The sequence below is a fragment of the Micropterus salmoides genome, unplaced genomic scaffold, assembly GCF_014851395.1.
Source record: "Micropterus salmoides isolate LMB-PRFRI ecotype aquatic unplaced genomic scaffold, ASM1485139v1 Ms_hic_scaffold_8, whole genome shotgun sequence".
NCBI classification, from domain to species: domain Eukaryota; kingdom Metazoa; phylum Chordata; class Actinopteri; order Centrarchiformes; family Centrarchidae; genus Micropterus; species Micropterus salmoides.
This window is the reverse complement of record NW_024044570.1, coordinates 35989442-36005170: the sequence shown is the minus strand read 5'-3', so window position 1 is coordinate 36005170 and position 15729 is coordinate 35989442. Positions and strand designations below refer to the sequence as shown.

The 15729-nt window shown below is 40.3% G+C and overlaps 1 protein-coding gene across 2 annotated transcripts; it reads left to right on the top strand.

Moving 5' to 3' along the window:
• The first annotated feature begins 1908 nt into the window (after positions 1-1908).
• On the top strand, positions 1909-13641 carry LOC119894299 (spindle and kinetochore-associated protein 1-like). Of its 2 annotated transcripts, none has more exons than XM_038706977.1 (7): positions 1909-1951; positions 4386-4471; positions 4603-4718; positions 6017-6111; positions 7065-7202; positions 12196-12365; positions 12878-13641. In XM_038706977.1, the coding sequence occupies exons 2-7, from the start codon at positions 4390-4392 to the stop codon at positions 13024-13026; spliced, it is 750 nt and encodes a 249-aa protein (XP_038562905.1). In that variant the 5' UTR covers positions 1909-1951; positions 4386-4389; the 3' UTR covers positions 13027-13641. The 2 variants fall into 2 exon arrangements, with proteins under 2 accessions (XP_038562905.1, XP_038562904.1); XM_038706976.1 differs by lacking the exon at positions 1909-1951 and adding an exon at positions 3638-3734.
• Positions 13642-15729: the final 2088 nt, after the last annotated feature.

The window sequence follows — 15729 nt, the reverse complement described above, 5'->3', positions numbered from 1 at the left end:
AGCATAGGTCCAGACTACTTAAGAGTCCATGACCCCATGGAGAAAGGGGTATAAAGGTGGGAGTGTTATTCTTTTTAAAACCACAATGAACTTAAATAAACACATTACGGCCATGGGGGTCAGCTATGTTTGGGCGCAAGAAATGGATCCTTAAAAGCCAATTCAATGAGTGTAATACATGCTTCTATGTCACATCTAAAGGAGAAAACAACAAGGCAGATACACCTCAAATTATCTAGACAGAGTATATTTCCAATACAATATCAGCAGCAGTCTAGTTTATGCTGTGTGACCATAAACTTCAGATACCACAGTCCAAAAACTAGTTTTGCTGGATATCATGTACAATGTAACTAACCTTCGCGTAGCTAGGCATGTCTGAGTGCACAATGCACAGCCAGTCAAGCTTCATGCTAAGACAGCTAGCTAACTGTTTTACATGCCATTCTAAAAAGGAGACAACAATAGACTCTGTGACCTTGCCGTCAATGGAAATCATCATTAATCATGCTTTACCATACACTGTAAAAAAAATCTGTAAGTTTACAGTTCTATTCCTTTAATTTCAATGCAGGGGCAATTCTAGAATCAGGCATTTAGAGGTGCTCAGCCCCTAAAGAGAATGGAGCATGCATACAGTCCCTTGCAAAAGTGTGAGGGGGTTCTGGGGTTCCTCCCCCAGAAGGTTTTGAGCATTAAACTTGTAATTTCCAGCATTCTGGAGACATTTTCTGCTCCAATTTATGGTGGAAATGTCTTTTTATGAGGGAAAACTATATTGCATTGCATGTTTTCTTATTGTGCAAATCAACTTTTTTCAAATCATTTTCATTTGTTAGTTAACATTTCTTGGTGCTACTTTTCAGAACATTTTAACAAAACTTATAATAATCATAAACTACAATACAGTCCCATAAAATAGAGCAGTGTGTGTGCATAAAAATCAAATCCTTCATCTTCAGCTCTGAGTAGGTCTCTCCTTGGCTCAGCTTCTCCTGTGAGGAGACACAAACTAAGAAATGAGAAAGCCCCCTCTCAATGACCTCATCATCCCTACAAAGTCTGCTCATCTGCCTCTGATCAGGTCACCAACCGGCAGTAACTCCACCCCAGCTGCGCCGTTTCTGCACAATATACATCAGTAGAGACTAAATTGCATTAAATGACATGTGAAAAGCTAAAAATGAATTGAAATAGCATGCAAAATGACTTTAGAAAGTGTTGTGTTATTCAAACGCTAAAAGATGGCTGCCGACTCTTCAACCTCTCACCACCAGTGGTAGCTAAATCGTTCAGGTAGGCTACAGGTGAGGGAGGAGGAGAACAAGTCAGTGGAACTTGTTTTAACCTCAAACAGTGCACTGCTTCAACAGTCTAATCCTGTATTATAGTACAGTTTTAAACTAGACTGTATTGGGGAATGCCTGTCTTATAGAGATTATGGAGCAAGCATCCAAGACAGTCACTCACCTTTATACTTGTGGAAACAGCGATTTGATTACATACATGACCATGTTTCCCTGTTGCTCAGGTCTGTTAATACATGGAGGTTATGATGGTTGGCTGAGTGCAGGTTAGGACCCAAACACAAGACACAAAAGCAGGATGCAATGCAGGTGGTTTATTAAAACCAACAAAAAACTAAACAGGCTCTCACTGGTACACAGCAAAGTCCAAACAACAGTAAGTACAAACTGAGGTACGCAAACACGGGGACAGGGCAGCTCATCCAACATAAGACAACAACAACAACAACAAGGAATGAACAGAAACACCAAACATTTATACACAGGGACTAACGAGCAGGGCGGGAGCAACACAGGTGACCGGGATCAGGACCAACGAGGCAGAGAGACAGAAGGGAAAACAGAGAGACTGGCTGGCAGGCAGATTACTGAGGGGGAACAGACATAACACAAGTTGCTGAACACTAGACATGGACCATATCAAAGTAAGTAGTAACAGATCAGAATAATGAAAACAACAAACTAATCCAGACACAAGCAGACAGATCAAGAATACACTAATAACAAGGAACACAGACTAAAGCCAAGATAAACAGAACTCAGAGCAGACATGGGCAAAACAGCACAGAAGTACACAGACCAGGAGTGAACACTAAAGACATGAACTAAGGTACAGGACTAAGAGCCAAGACACCAAACTAGGAACTAAGATACAAGACAAGACCGATATGAAGTAACTTAAAGATGCGGAGGAATAATAATAAAGGCTACACAGAACCAGAAACAGACTTAAACAGGATCACAGGAACACAAAACCACATTCCTAACAGTGATGCTGATGCTCGGATAACAATATGTGCAAGCTTTTCTAAATCAGGACGAGGGTTATATATTGTATTAAGATACTGAAATATGGCATTGTAGAAACAATTAAACTGTCACCTCTGTGGTTTCTTCCTCCTGTTTGACTTCAGGTAAGTATAGCATTACTTTAGTTCAAACTGACTGCAGTGATGCAGTTTCAAAGTAGCATGCTTTTTTGTTGCTGAGAGAATGCCGAAGCTCCATTTAAAATTAAAATAAATTTCAAATAACTTAATTTATTAATGGCTTTAATTTCACACTAGAAGCAGTTGTGTGATTCAATTAAAGCTGGGTGCTGCAGTTTCCTTCTTCACAGGATTACATTTGGTGTTCACCATGAGGGTCATTAATTGTTTAAGTACAATTAGAAAAATAAATACAAGTATGGTGGCTGATGAGTCAAGGAAGATTTGGGGTTTAAAACATATGACTGAATATGCAACTGCTGTGTTGTTTATTTGTTGTGTATGTGCTTTTCTTTTTTGTGTGTAATTCACATGTTCTGGCACATTTTGTCAAGTAGTTTCAAGTCTTGTTGTCTGTCCACGCTGTATAGGCTACCACTTGAGGGCGGTATCATTTTGTTGTTTGACAGTAGCCATTGAATTGTCATATTTCCTACAGTCTTTGAAGAGTATTAAGCTGTGTTCCAGGCAACTCGGAACTGGGATATTTCCGACCTCCAACTAGAAAAAGTACTATTAAACGCCACCTGAAGTCGGATTTCCTACTTGTGAACTCGGAGAAAAAATTTGTACCCCGACTTCACGAGTTGCAGCCGAATGACGTCACGCAACAATGGCTGCTCCTATGGAAGCACACATTGTAAATGGTAAACCACGAACTAAAAGGCAACGTAAAGTATTAAATTAAAATAATGCATACCGATCAAATAGTAAAACTTGTTCTGCATGTAAATGAATGTAGAAATATTTTGTCAGTGTTATTAGGTAGTTGGTTACAGTAAACAATCTCTGAAAGTCATCTTCTATACCCAAAATTTATTCAGGAAAATGTTTTTAAAAATGCCCGGAAATGTGAAAACAGTTGGAAATATAGCCCACCACTTTCTGACTTTTGAGGACTAGGCCTACCAATTGACGTAGCTAGAAGGCTACAAACGAGTATGACCTATAGGGCCTATATGTCACTTGTTTTTAATTAATTAGCCTAACATCAGTGCAATGCTGAGACTTTAACTGTGCATAAACTTGCCAAAGAAACATAAGTCGAAAATTTCAACTGGGAAAATTCCCAGTTCCGACCGGTATCGAACGCGGCATTAAAACAGAGCATGCGCCGGCTGTTGCGTCTCGAGCATGGAGTGGTCTCGCGTCACTTTTCAAATTAAGATTGAACCGGGAACGCAGCATTAAGGAAGAGGAGCGGACACCACAACTCTGTGTAAGTTATCTTAATCAAGCTGTCTGTTTTTGAAGCACAGCTTTAGGTTTACGCCTGGATATACACGCAACGCTGGTGGCGTTTTAGTCGGACGGAACTTCAGTGTTTGAATGATATATGCCTCATCTTAACGTTAACTTACACGGTCTATGTGGTATTCACTGACGCTATTAAAACTCTCGCTGCAGATGTGGTAGTGGCAGCTGGAACTAGGATGTTTAGCTTAACATCCTTTCACAACAGTGAGTTCGCTAAGTGCACCAAAGGACGGAGAATCGGTCTCAGAAGTTTTCCCTAACGTTTCCCCATCTGACAAATCGGAAGTTAACTAAGTTTAACGTTATCGTCGTATTTGTTTTTCTACTACGTTAATGTTAATAGATATTAATCAATCGCTTAACGTAACGTTGGAGTTGCGATTTGTTTGTCTTCAATTGTCTATGAAGATTCTCAGTCATCCAGGTCATAGTTATCCAACGAAGGTTAAAATCAAGGGCAACTGGATTTGGTTGAAGATACTTTGTCTTCAATTCTGCTTCTTTAATTGTACAGTTTCATATTAGCACATCTAACCTGAGGTATATTTACTAATGTTAAATTTGAATCCAGGAAATTTACCTGGTAATTTAATTGGATGTGTCCCTGTTTCAGGAAAATGAGTGAGCTGGAGGATATCAGCCACCACATTCATGACAGGATATCATCCTTACAACGCATGCTGGATCTGTCAGTAGTTGGTAAGCCACGGCGATTCATATGAGACGAGACTGGTAACATTGGCCTTTCTGCTGTTTTAATATTATGCCAAGCTAAAACAGGGTGTCATAAAATGGGTCATTCTGTACTCTTTTTCTCTCTCCACATTTAGAATTGCCTGAAAATAAGGTTAGGAAACTTGGACAAGAACTCTTTGCAATAGAGAGACTTCTGGAGGAGTTTGAACAATGTGTTGGTCGACAGAAAGAGCAACTCAAACATCTGAAGGTAAACTGGAGGCCTGTAGTTTGTTAATTTAATGATCAGCAGCACATCCTGCAGCTACAATGCATCCAGTTGTCCAGTTTATTTTGTTTCCATATCTGCAAGATTCAGAACCTGACCAGCACTGGATATTTGAGGCCAATATTAATATTTATACCACATATTAGTCGACAGTCATCAAAATAGCCACCTCATTTCTAAATGCTGATTTCTAAGGAAACTTTAGGGTTTATAAAAACAGAGTTGTATGCACATGAACTGGAGAAATGAGAACAGCGAGTGTTATATGAAACTTAATATAGGAGTTCATTTGCAAAAACAGATAAGTAATTCTAAAACAAAGTGTGCAAAAAATCCATAAAAAAGAAGATATATCTTTCTATATACTCACTGGAGCTCATACAAAAAGAACCATGGACACAAACGGAGAAGTTTGCAAAAGAACAACTCCCATGATGGACAGCAGGGGTGGAAATGAACTTCGACTACGTCGATTAGTTGTCGCACCCCTACTTGTAATTGGCTCCAAACACTAGCAGCTTTCACGATGCCTTTTTTTAACAGGGGTATTGAGTCTGCCAGAACAGCTATGCTTGCAATTGTCTCCATCGCAAGTTTATTATTTCGTTATCACGAGAGAACAAAGCTTGTTTTTTCGTGGCAACGGCTTAATTTATCCTGTTCTCTCAGGAAGGCTACTAATGAAGTTAACAATCTGAGCAGTGTCACTGAAGTTCACTCACCTGTGAACCTGAAGCCGGGCTAGTCTCCTTTAAAAGACGAGGACTGATCTGAATTGTGTCTCTAACAGAAAGTCACCGTAAAAGTTCTGCCTGTGTGAGGCCTTGATTGAAGTAGTACATTCTGATGCGGTGATAATGGGTACTCCTTGATCTGACATTTCCAGGTTAAATCAGTTGCTACAGCCCTATATGCTTCCTGGCATGGCACTCAGTCCTGTAAATTAAACTTTCAGCAGCAATCTATATAAAGGAGGGAAACGGCAGGGAAGTGAAGGGAGAGAGAAACAGCTGATTAATTAAGCACTGGAAACAACCTTTAGTTTTCTGGAGATGAAGTAATTATCTTGTGATCTTGAGTTAACTGCATTAAAAAAAAAACATATGTGCAAGCACGGCACTTCTTGGCTTCCGTATTCTTCCTGACGTAACGCTCGTATCCCGGCTTGTGATTGGCACTAAGACTGCACCGGCTTGTGCATCCCCAGTGCCCGTGTTATGGACACACTTTTTCTAAATGACCTTTAAAATACTTCATTATGAAGTTTGTTTGTCTTTCAGGAGCTTGAGGAGTTATTCCAGAAGGATTTGGAGGATGTCCAGCACATTAAGGATAACATACCTACACACATGCCCAGGAAGAAAGTCCCAGCAAAGTGAGGACACATTAATGATGCCTTATTTTCTTGGAGTTTGATGGTACCAGTTTTTTCAAACGTGATAATTTGCGGCTTTTTTCTGTGGAGCCTGGGTAGGTTATATTTAGTATTTCTCATAGTGTATTCCTTATTTCACCACCTTACTTTAGCGTTGACTCACTAATTGAATCTGCTGTTTATTTACACGAGAATGAATGTCACAACATTTCAGCCAGTCCTGCCGCTCTCACTGTCACTGGCGCACACACAGAGCAGACAGTGACAGGTGAAGATAACGTGTTGCTCAAGGCTAAAAGAGGCTAAAAATTCAGCCAGAAAGTTTGTAACGGCGGAACACTGGGCACGGCTGCGTTGCGTTCCTGCCAGCTCCGCGGCTGCTGGAGCTGATCACGGCCATTCTAGAAGCTCCCAGAAGCGGCTCTGTTCCGCTGAGAACACACTGCCAGTCTGTTTCCGATGGAAGCCGCGTCAAGCAGCACAGAGCAGATGAACCGGGCAGGATGTCAGCCAGCATGCTTGTTTCTTTGTGCTTCTTCAAAAGAGCTTGGACAGCACATCTGGAAACCCCTGTCTGCCTTGCTGATGCAGTGTAACCACCTTGTGTCTTGTTACTGTGCTCAGTCTCGACAGTAAACTGTCTTCGGCGGCCTCACCTTGTTAGCAGAGTTTGGCTGTTCATCACCCAGCTGGATTCCTCCTACACAGCTGTTTCTGTTTCACTTCATGATTGTGTTTTAACCTTCATGCTGAATTGGTGATCAACAGCACATGTTTGGTGTAACTGTTTAATCATACACCTGATGAAATATGCCTACAAACTATCCCTGACTTTGTGCAAGTGTACCTAGAAGATCTGAAGACTGATTCTGTTTTGAAGGCAAAACTGTTTACTCACTTAGTTCTGAAGCATGACCTTTAATGTTTAACTGTAATGTTCTCTCATCTCTCAGTGGAAGTGAACCTGTAATCAACCAGAACGAAGCAGCAGACGTTCAGCCAGCCCAGCTGGAAAATGTCAAAAAGACCAACAAGAGTTTCATTAGAGAGATGGAGTTTATCACTATGCCAGAGTTTGAGAGCATCCCTCAGTAAGTATTATCCCCCACTAATATCCAGCATGATTTCATATTTTGATTAATGTTGTTCAAAATGTTGTTGGGACATACAGAAACAGTTCAGCAACATTTTGCTGTAAATAAATGTGTTTGATAAGACAAGTGACAAGAGTAGTGTGAACAATGTGTCAGTCCCAGGAATTTACAGTCTTCTGTCCAGATAATGAATGTTGTTTAATCTCTAAATTTAACCAATTGGGATTATTTGTAAGAGCTTGGAAATTATTCCTGCAGTGAAATTTTTATTTAATTTTTTTCTCCCCCCCACACTAGGTTAAATTCATAAAACTTATAAAGTTAACCAATCACAACACTTTCCTGCATAAAATAATTGGTGCTGGGCAATTATTAAATTTTTTAAGCGATTAATCGCTTGCCGTTTACTCGCGGAGAGCTTGTCTCACTGGCTGTTCACCTGAGAAGCGTAGAGCAACCCGGTTTTAAGAACGTTCCTAAGATAAACATCTTCCCTGGTACTAATCAGCTTGCAGTGTGTAGCTCTCCACTTCGCTGTGGCATTTAGTTGTTCTTGCTTATGTTTATCTACTTCTCCCACATGCTGCATCCAGCGTAGTCTGCTGAAGCCTCCCTCCGCTGCTTGTTTGGGTGGCTGATTTGCAGGCTGATCAACATCCCGCCCCTCCTGTGACCCATGGTTTGACTGTATGTGTATTCAGAGCCAGTGAGCAATAAAATAATAGCCGCATTTCAACCAAATGTACCTGGGACTTAAAAGTCCCCAGATCTCTTTTCAAGGAACTAAAAGGTCCCTTCAGCCCACTGTTGTGTGCGTTTCCACTGTGGTCTAAAGACCTGCGAAGATTAGGCAAATTAACCAGCTGACCTATACGCCGTACAAAGTGATGCACAGGCATTGTTATTTGTAACCACTATCCATGAGCAACATTTATAAATGAACATCAGATTTGATGGAATATAATGAAAAACTACAGGCTATACTTGACCATTAAACAGCTTTTTTGTGTGGGAGAGAGACACGATAAAGTTTGTTATAAATTTAATTGCGAAAGTTTAGAAGGTTATTAAAAAATTTCCAGCCGACAAGATCTGCAGATCAGCTGCAGCACTCGTCTGTGTCGCCTGAGCGTCGGAGGAACCGGATGTTTAATGAGCTTTATTACCTGCTGTAATCAGCTGTTCTGGACCCAGTATTTACATTTACATTCATCCAAAGCTTACAATTGCTATACATGTCAGAGGCCTCTGGACCAACGAGGGGTTAAGTGTTCTGCTCAGGGACACAATGGTGAATGACACCAAAGGCAAGCATCTTATCTATGCGCCACCACCTCACAGCGTTATTTAGGGTAACTCCATCAGCTGTTAGCTAGAAACACACCGCTGCACGGTGGCTGCAGTTTCCCAGCTACACATTTAATGCCGATGGACAATCTCAGGCGACATCGGCGAGACTTGTGTGGCTATCTGACTGTTGATTGGGATTTATTGGTTTGCAGACAACGGTGGAAAAGAGAGGAGCAGTCGTAGAAAAACAACCGACATTCTCCAGTTAAAGCCAGTAGCCTCTACTCGCCCATTCAGAATTTGAGTGCAAGGCAAGACCCGCCCCCCCCCCAAAGTACCGGTACTTTTGGAAAGTACTACCCCCCCGAGCGGGGACTTTTTGGGGGATAAAATTAAGACCCTAGAACTAAATTTAGACCCTGGTCCCTTGGGTGGAAACGCAGTGAGTTCCTCCAAAAGTTCCTTGTTCCGGGGTATAGTTCCTTTGGTCGAAACGCAGCTAGTAATATTAAAAGCTGTGTTAGTTAACGTGATAATAATGCGTAAACTCTCTCAGCCCTAAAAATAATCTATCACAGATCCAGTGTTGGAGGGGAAAAACAGTCAGATCTTGAGCTCTAATGCATCATGTGTCGCTCCTAACAAACCACTAACTCATTTTATACCTTAACCACCACAGCAGTATAATAGCTTTAGTATCCAATTTATTTATAGAGTTTAGAAGCAGTCATTTGTATTGTTGAATTATTCTTGACCTGCAGGCTAAAAATATGCTAAACCAGTAAGTCCATCAACAGAAGATTAATTAACAAATCAATGAACTGTTTCGCTAACAAAAATATTAAACATTCGCTGGACCCAGCTTCTCCAGTGTCTCGGATTTGCTGCTTCTGTTTCATAAACCGTAAACCAAATATCCTCAGGTTTTGGACTGTTGGGCAGACAAAACAAGACATTTGAAGTAGGGCTGCAGCTAACGATGATTTTAGTATTCAAAGCTTTTATAGATTATTTCAACGATTCATCGATGCGTCGCTTAAGAAGTACTTTTGCTTGGCGGCGGGAGTGTTGCCGAGGCAACAAAAGTTTCGTTTTACGGTGGACGGACTGTAACATTAGAGTTTTCTTTAGCTTGAAATAATCCCATACTTTGGACACTTTCTTTTTTGTCCCTAGCTGTTTTCTCTCTCTTCCCCCACTTTGCAAACAGCGCCCCCATAATCACGTCATGTTGACAACGTGAATGCAATGTGCGACAGTAATAAATGTCCCTGTGAAACACTGTGCTGTATAGTTACATGGATTAAACGAAGCATCGATGCAAAGAATTTGTGTCGAAGCATTTTATGAATCGATTTTATCGATTTAATCGATGAATCGTTTCAGCCCTAATTTGAAGTCACCATACTGGGCTCAGGGGAGCTGGGTAGCTTTCACTCTTTTCTGACATTTTCTAGACTAAGCAATTAATCTGCTCAGTAGGGCTGAACGATTACTCATTTTCAAATCAAAATTGCCAATTGAAAGAACGTGATTGGCTAATCGTGAAGACTGCAAATAAAATGTAGGTTTATTATACAGCGCATCTGACCCGTTTTTAATAGTGGTGCAGTTACAGATTCATTCCGTTGTCATCCTTGTGTGACAGACTTGCTAACCAGTCACAAGCACCATGCGCCTCCTGTTACGGTCCTACTCTACCAATCAGAGCGGGCACAGGGCGTGTACATTTTACAACAAATAAAACTGGAGGATAACGTAGAATCATGGTTAGCGCTCTCCGAAGGCAACATATCCCACATGGAGCATTTCAGAATTAGCGTGTATTGCCTGCCTGAATTTGCCGATTTTGTAAATTTGGTCAGCTGTCCTTGTTTTTGTGCTTCTATCGTGATTGGGTAGGCTACGTAGTTAAATTGTTTCTCTTTTTGTCTGTTTTGTTGATACACGATCAGAAGTCTGCACAGGGTGTTTTATTTTGGAAGTTGACCAGATTCTCTATGCCATTCAGTGTCTGACTTCTTTTTTTTTTTTTTGCAAATCAAATCGTAATCGCTATATCTGGCAAAAAAATCGCAATTACATTTAGAAATCGTTCAGCCCTACTGCTCAGTGTCACAACTGGGCAGATTTAAATTTTAAGTTGACTTTTCAAGTGTCATTTCATCCTGAATATGCAGCTAAAGTCAAATATAGTTTCTTCAGCACTAAAAAACATCAGACAAAACATAACAAAGCGCCCAAAGAACCTAAATAATAGGCAGTTACATTGTGGCACGACTTATGATAATCTTTTATTGGGTTATCTAAGCATATATAGTCAGCTTGTCATCATGATAGTTTGTAGACCAAATCCTTATTAAACTTGGACTTTTGGACTGTCAGGGACAGAGTGGCTTAAGAAAACTCAAATTATATTTAGGGTTGGGTATTGTTTAAAATTTGATGATACCAGTAGCCTTAAAGTGATCCCGAAACCAATAGAGTACCATAGAAGCCATAGCAGTTGATTGGTAGCCTATTATTTTTATTATGGGCAAGCAAGGTTAAAAGTAAACAACATAAAAATTATTTTTGGATCAAGAAACTGAATTGAAAGATCTCCGCGAGTGCTTTTTCCTTTAGTGGTAAGTCGCAAACCTCCAAAAAGACGAAATGTCACAAATATGGAGTCTGTTTAAACAAGTCATTAAACTACACTTAAGACTCTCAAACGGAAGAAAAGAGGCTGCACGTCCAGCCGAACCAAACCAACGACACCTGAAGCAATCGCAGCTGCAGTCGGAGGCTCCGTCAGTAAAATCAGCTGATCGCTGCTACGCCACAAAAGCATTTTAATTGATGTGATGGAACGCAGCGATCGATCAGTGATGGGTGATGTGAACAGCAAATAAAAATGTACAGAGGAGTGTTTAAATGATACCAGAAGATGAGACCAACGGAAAGCCAAGCTTGCGGTGATAAACTTGCAACAGTGAGGTGCAGCTGAAGGTGGAAGGGCTGTTAAAATCAGCATGGACTTTTTATACAATTTATGGTGCAGACACATGGAAAATAAAAGGCTTCTCTTCTCTTTCTTGATGCTGGCGTGTTTGGCTGCAAGCAAAAACAGACAAATAATCATTTTTTGCCGCACTCCGGTTACAAAAAGCGTCACTTGATGTGGCTGGAGACGTTTCGATTCTACTCGATACTGGGCTGTTTCAGTCCATACCAGAAAGGTATCGAGTAGTGATACCTATCCCTAGTTATACTGCACACATTTCGGATTCTGTGTTTTTATTAACCTATGGTGGCGCTTGAAGCTTATAGATGCATCCAGTTTGTGCTCTGATTAAAGAGAAACTAGGGCACTGGACAGTCCTTAACATTCAAAAACAAGATGAAAGACCATGTTGTTGCATTAATTCATCTTCTCTGCTGTGACAAGTTTACGTCTCAAACTCATATCTGCTCTACAATGTCAGATTCGGATTAACTTGAATCAGCTATATAATAGGCTTGCTCCCTTTTTAATATCAACATCACTAGTTATGTAGCATGTGATCTAGCATATGTTAGTTCAGACCTTTTCTTTATATTTATGATGAATTTTGAGCAGCTCTTCATGCGGCTACAGCATGTTAAAGGAGGAGAGATGGTTTTTGTGTGTGCCTCTTTGAGCTCTGCTTTCTAAAGCTGAACATTGTGTCTCACTCAGGTACATGAAAGGACGTGTATCATATGATCAGCTTAATGCCGCGGTGCAGAGCATTAACACGGCTGTATCTGCAAAGTACAAGATCCTCCATCAGTCGCTGAAAACGCTCAACAATCATTCACGCAAGCTGCACCAGCGCTTTAAGGACCAGGAGACCAAAGATACAAAAGGTGACAACGTTTGCATATATATATTGTCTGACCTGTGCTCTAAATTTAATGATTTCTGATCTAGTCCCGTACATGAATATATCAATGCACTTGATATATAGTGGTATATTAGTACCATGTTTATCATTTTTGCGAATGAAGAGTTTAAATTGTGAAAGTCCTTATGTTCATCAGGGAACTGATCTGTGCTTTTTTTGATTAAAAGCTGCAAATAAATAAACACATTCACCAATTTGACAACATGCACGTAAAGTAAAAACCCACTGCAAGTCACACACAACAGAAGGAAAGTGAGCTGCAACATGAGTTTTCAGGGTTACTAAAAACTGATCACCCGAACAACGTAGTCAGTGCCAAAAGGCTATTGCTGGATCTAGCCAATGTTCCCAGTGATGGGCATACAATGGTGTAGAAAGCCATTCCCTGTTTTAGGCCGTTTCCTGGAGAACACCGTTGGCCGCAGTGGTCATGAGTTTATGATCTGACGCTTCACTGGTTTAAATGTCTTTCAGGTCAGTATTTCGTGGTGGAGGAAGACATTCGTGAGTTTACTCAGATGAAGGTGGACAAGCGATTTCAGGGGATTTTGAACATGATGCGACACTGCCAGCGCCTGCGTGAGCTCCGAGGAGGGGGCCTCACCCGCTATATGTTGTTATGAATGAACGAAGAGTCGGATGGATTACATTTTCACTGTCTTTTCACATTATTGTTCTTCATAATGGTGACATAACTGTAGTCACACTGGCATGAGGCTTTGTACAGTCTGCACCGTGCACTCTCTCAAACACTACAACTGAGAGGTTTTAGATTTGTCAGGTTAGTTGTATTGACCAGTAGCTTGATTAGGTTAGTGGACTCATCACGTGAATATATTACAGCACATCTTTCAAAGCAAGAAGTGTCTCTCACACACTGTACACATTTAACAGAAATGCCTTCATTTGCTACCTGGATGTGCACATTATGTTATACTGGAATGTGTATGTATGTTGAAATATACATTAGTTATATATTGCATTATTAGATATGCCAACAAAATTCTGTATTTTTACTTTTAAACAAAATAAAAATCTTATGATAAATAAATTACTATGTATGAATAAGAAAACGTTAAATGTATTTACAGTAATCTCACTGTCTAAATGACCATAACCTTTCATCAGGCCATCACGTTGATTAGTTTCATTAAGTTATTCTTATGTTATTAGACAGCTCTTGTTGACAGATTGTTTTAAGGTTGTATTTTGTGTATTAAATCTTTGCATAGTGTTCAGCTCCTGAATGATCACTGGTACAGCCAGTTGGTTTTAGAAGTTGCATAATTAGTTCAATGGAGGTCATCTAGTCAGTTGTAGCACCGCTGGATCTGAAAGGTCCAATGTTGGATGAGTCTGACTTCTGAAGAACTGAAGAAGTCCTTTTGGATGAGGGGATTAAACGTATCTTCAACCAAGTCCAGTAGCCCTTGACTTTAATCTTTGTTGAATAACTATGACCTGGATGACTGAGAATCTTCATAGACCTTCAATTCCATCAATTCAAAATTCTATTTATTTCCATACCACGTTTTCACTGCTACCTTGCACGTGTGATGCACACAAAATGTATGGTCACATTTAATTTTTTGTTTAATCTAAAAATATCTTTTGTTTTGTAGCACTGTGTATAAATTTGATGGTGAGTCACCAAAGTCCAATGTGTTAGCATTACCAGTTTGTACTCCTCTCAGACAGTAGGGGGCAGCAGAGCGCGTTCCTGCTGCCGGCTGGGGACTGTTTTGATGACGTAGTTGTCGTAATCTTGCCATTCTGGTACAACCGTCAAGACCAACAGCAAGTTTCCAGTGTTAATTTCTCCTCTTACAGGTCAGTAAGTTGCACAAAAGCACAAAACCGAGAATTTGGTATAGTGAATCATTATCTCTTGTGTTGAAGTTGTGTTTGGTATTCACTGTGTTTCCTGCACTCTGCTATGTGGACGGCCGTTAAGGATGACAGTAAGTGCAAAACAAACACAAATGTTAGCACTCCTGCTCCCTACTCAATGTAAATGTCCACCGTTAATGCTTACAGCTCCTCGGCATTTTCTTAGTTTTACATTTAAAGTGTTTTATTTGTATTTTGTTTATAAAAAATGTCTGGTGTTGGTTAAAGGTCATCCATACCAATTAAATGTCATTATCTTGCCTGGAATATTATAAACCATTGGTAAATTGAGGACAGCAACATCTTTGTCAGTTAGTACATAACTATTGTGATAAACAGTTTATTTAGCCTGTTAATTAAAAAAAAAAAAAAGTTTTACATTCCTTATCAGTATGTTATGGTTGTATGTTTGTGTGGTTTTTTTGTGTATGTGTGGTTTTTTTGTGTATGTGTGGTTTTTTTTTTTGATAGATGTATGTTAACTTTATCTAATTTAGTAACTTAGTTGAAAATGAGTGATGTGCAAAAAATACTTTATTGATCGACTTAAATGACTGTATTTATTAAATAAATTCTGGTAAGACCGTCAAGACCAACGGCAGCAAGTTTCCAGTGTTGTTCATTTCTCCTGTTTTACAGGTTTTATTATCTGTCCACATGCCCTGTGCCTGGGGCCTGTAACACGTGTGTCAGAGTCATGAGTCGTTGGACTGACATATTTGTGGACTATTTCTTGACTAATTTAGCCAGTGCCAACCATACAAACGGCTACTGTTTTGGTGAATTAAGTCACTGGCAGCCACGTAGACTCTCCTCTCCAATCATAAGCTATGTTATTAGGTGGTGGACCCTTGGCAGAGCACTGCAACAGTGACTGATTGAAGGGATATGTTATCCTGAACAGGTTCTTTCCACATGTTCCAAAGAACTGTCAAAAACAGTGAAACCGTGAGGCGAACTTGGGATTGTTGCAGTGTCGTGGCTGAGTGAGATGATCTCCAGCTGGAACTTGTGCAATGTTTTCATCCATCCATCCATCGTCAAACGCTTATCCTGTGTACAGGGTTGTGGGGGGCTGGAGCCAATCCCAGCCGACATCGGGCAGAAGGCGGGGTACAGGACAGGTTGCCAGGTCACACATAGACAAACCTAACCTAGCCTGCATGTCTTTGGATGGTGGGAGGAAGCTGGAGACCCACCCTCAATGTGTTCATATTTTATTTAAATATGCGTGAGTTATTTTTTTTTTGTCAGCATCATCACAGCTGAGTGCACACTGATACACTATGCATCTATCTTTTATTACTGCTGATTAGTGTTGTAGTCGAGACCGAGACCAGTTCTCCACATTACATGACACAATAAAATGTGGAACGAGATCACAGGTACTTCTCAAATTGATCTGAAAGATCCACAGGGAGGGGGGACAGTCATTA

Excerpts from the sequence above, each read along its gene's own strand:
- LOC119894299 (XM_038706977.1), top strand. The coding sequence starts at position 4,390 with ATGAGTGAGCTGGAGGATATCAGCCACCACATTCATGACAGGATATCA. Across the intron at positions 4,472-4,602 it reads GCTGGATCTGTCAGTAGTTG|AATTGCCTGAAAATAAGGTT; the intron begins GTAAGCCACGGC and ends CTCCACATTTAG. Across the intron at positions 6,112-7,064 it reads AGGAAGAAAGTCCCAGCAAA|TGGAAGTGAACCTGTAATCA; the intron begins GTGAGGACACAT and ends CTCATCTCTCAG.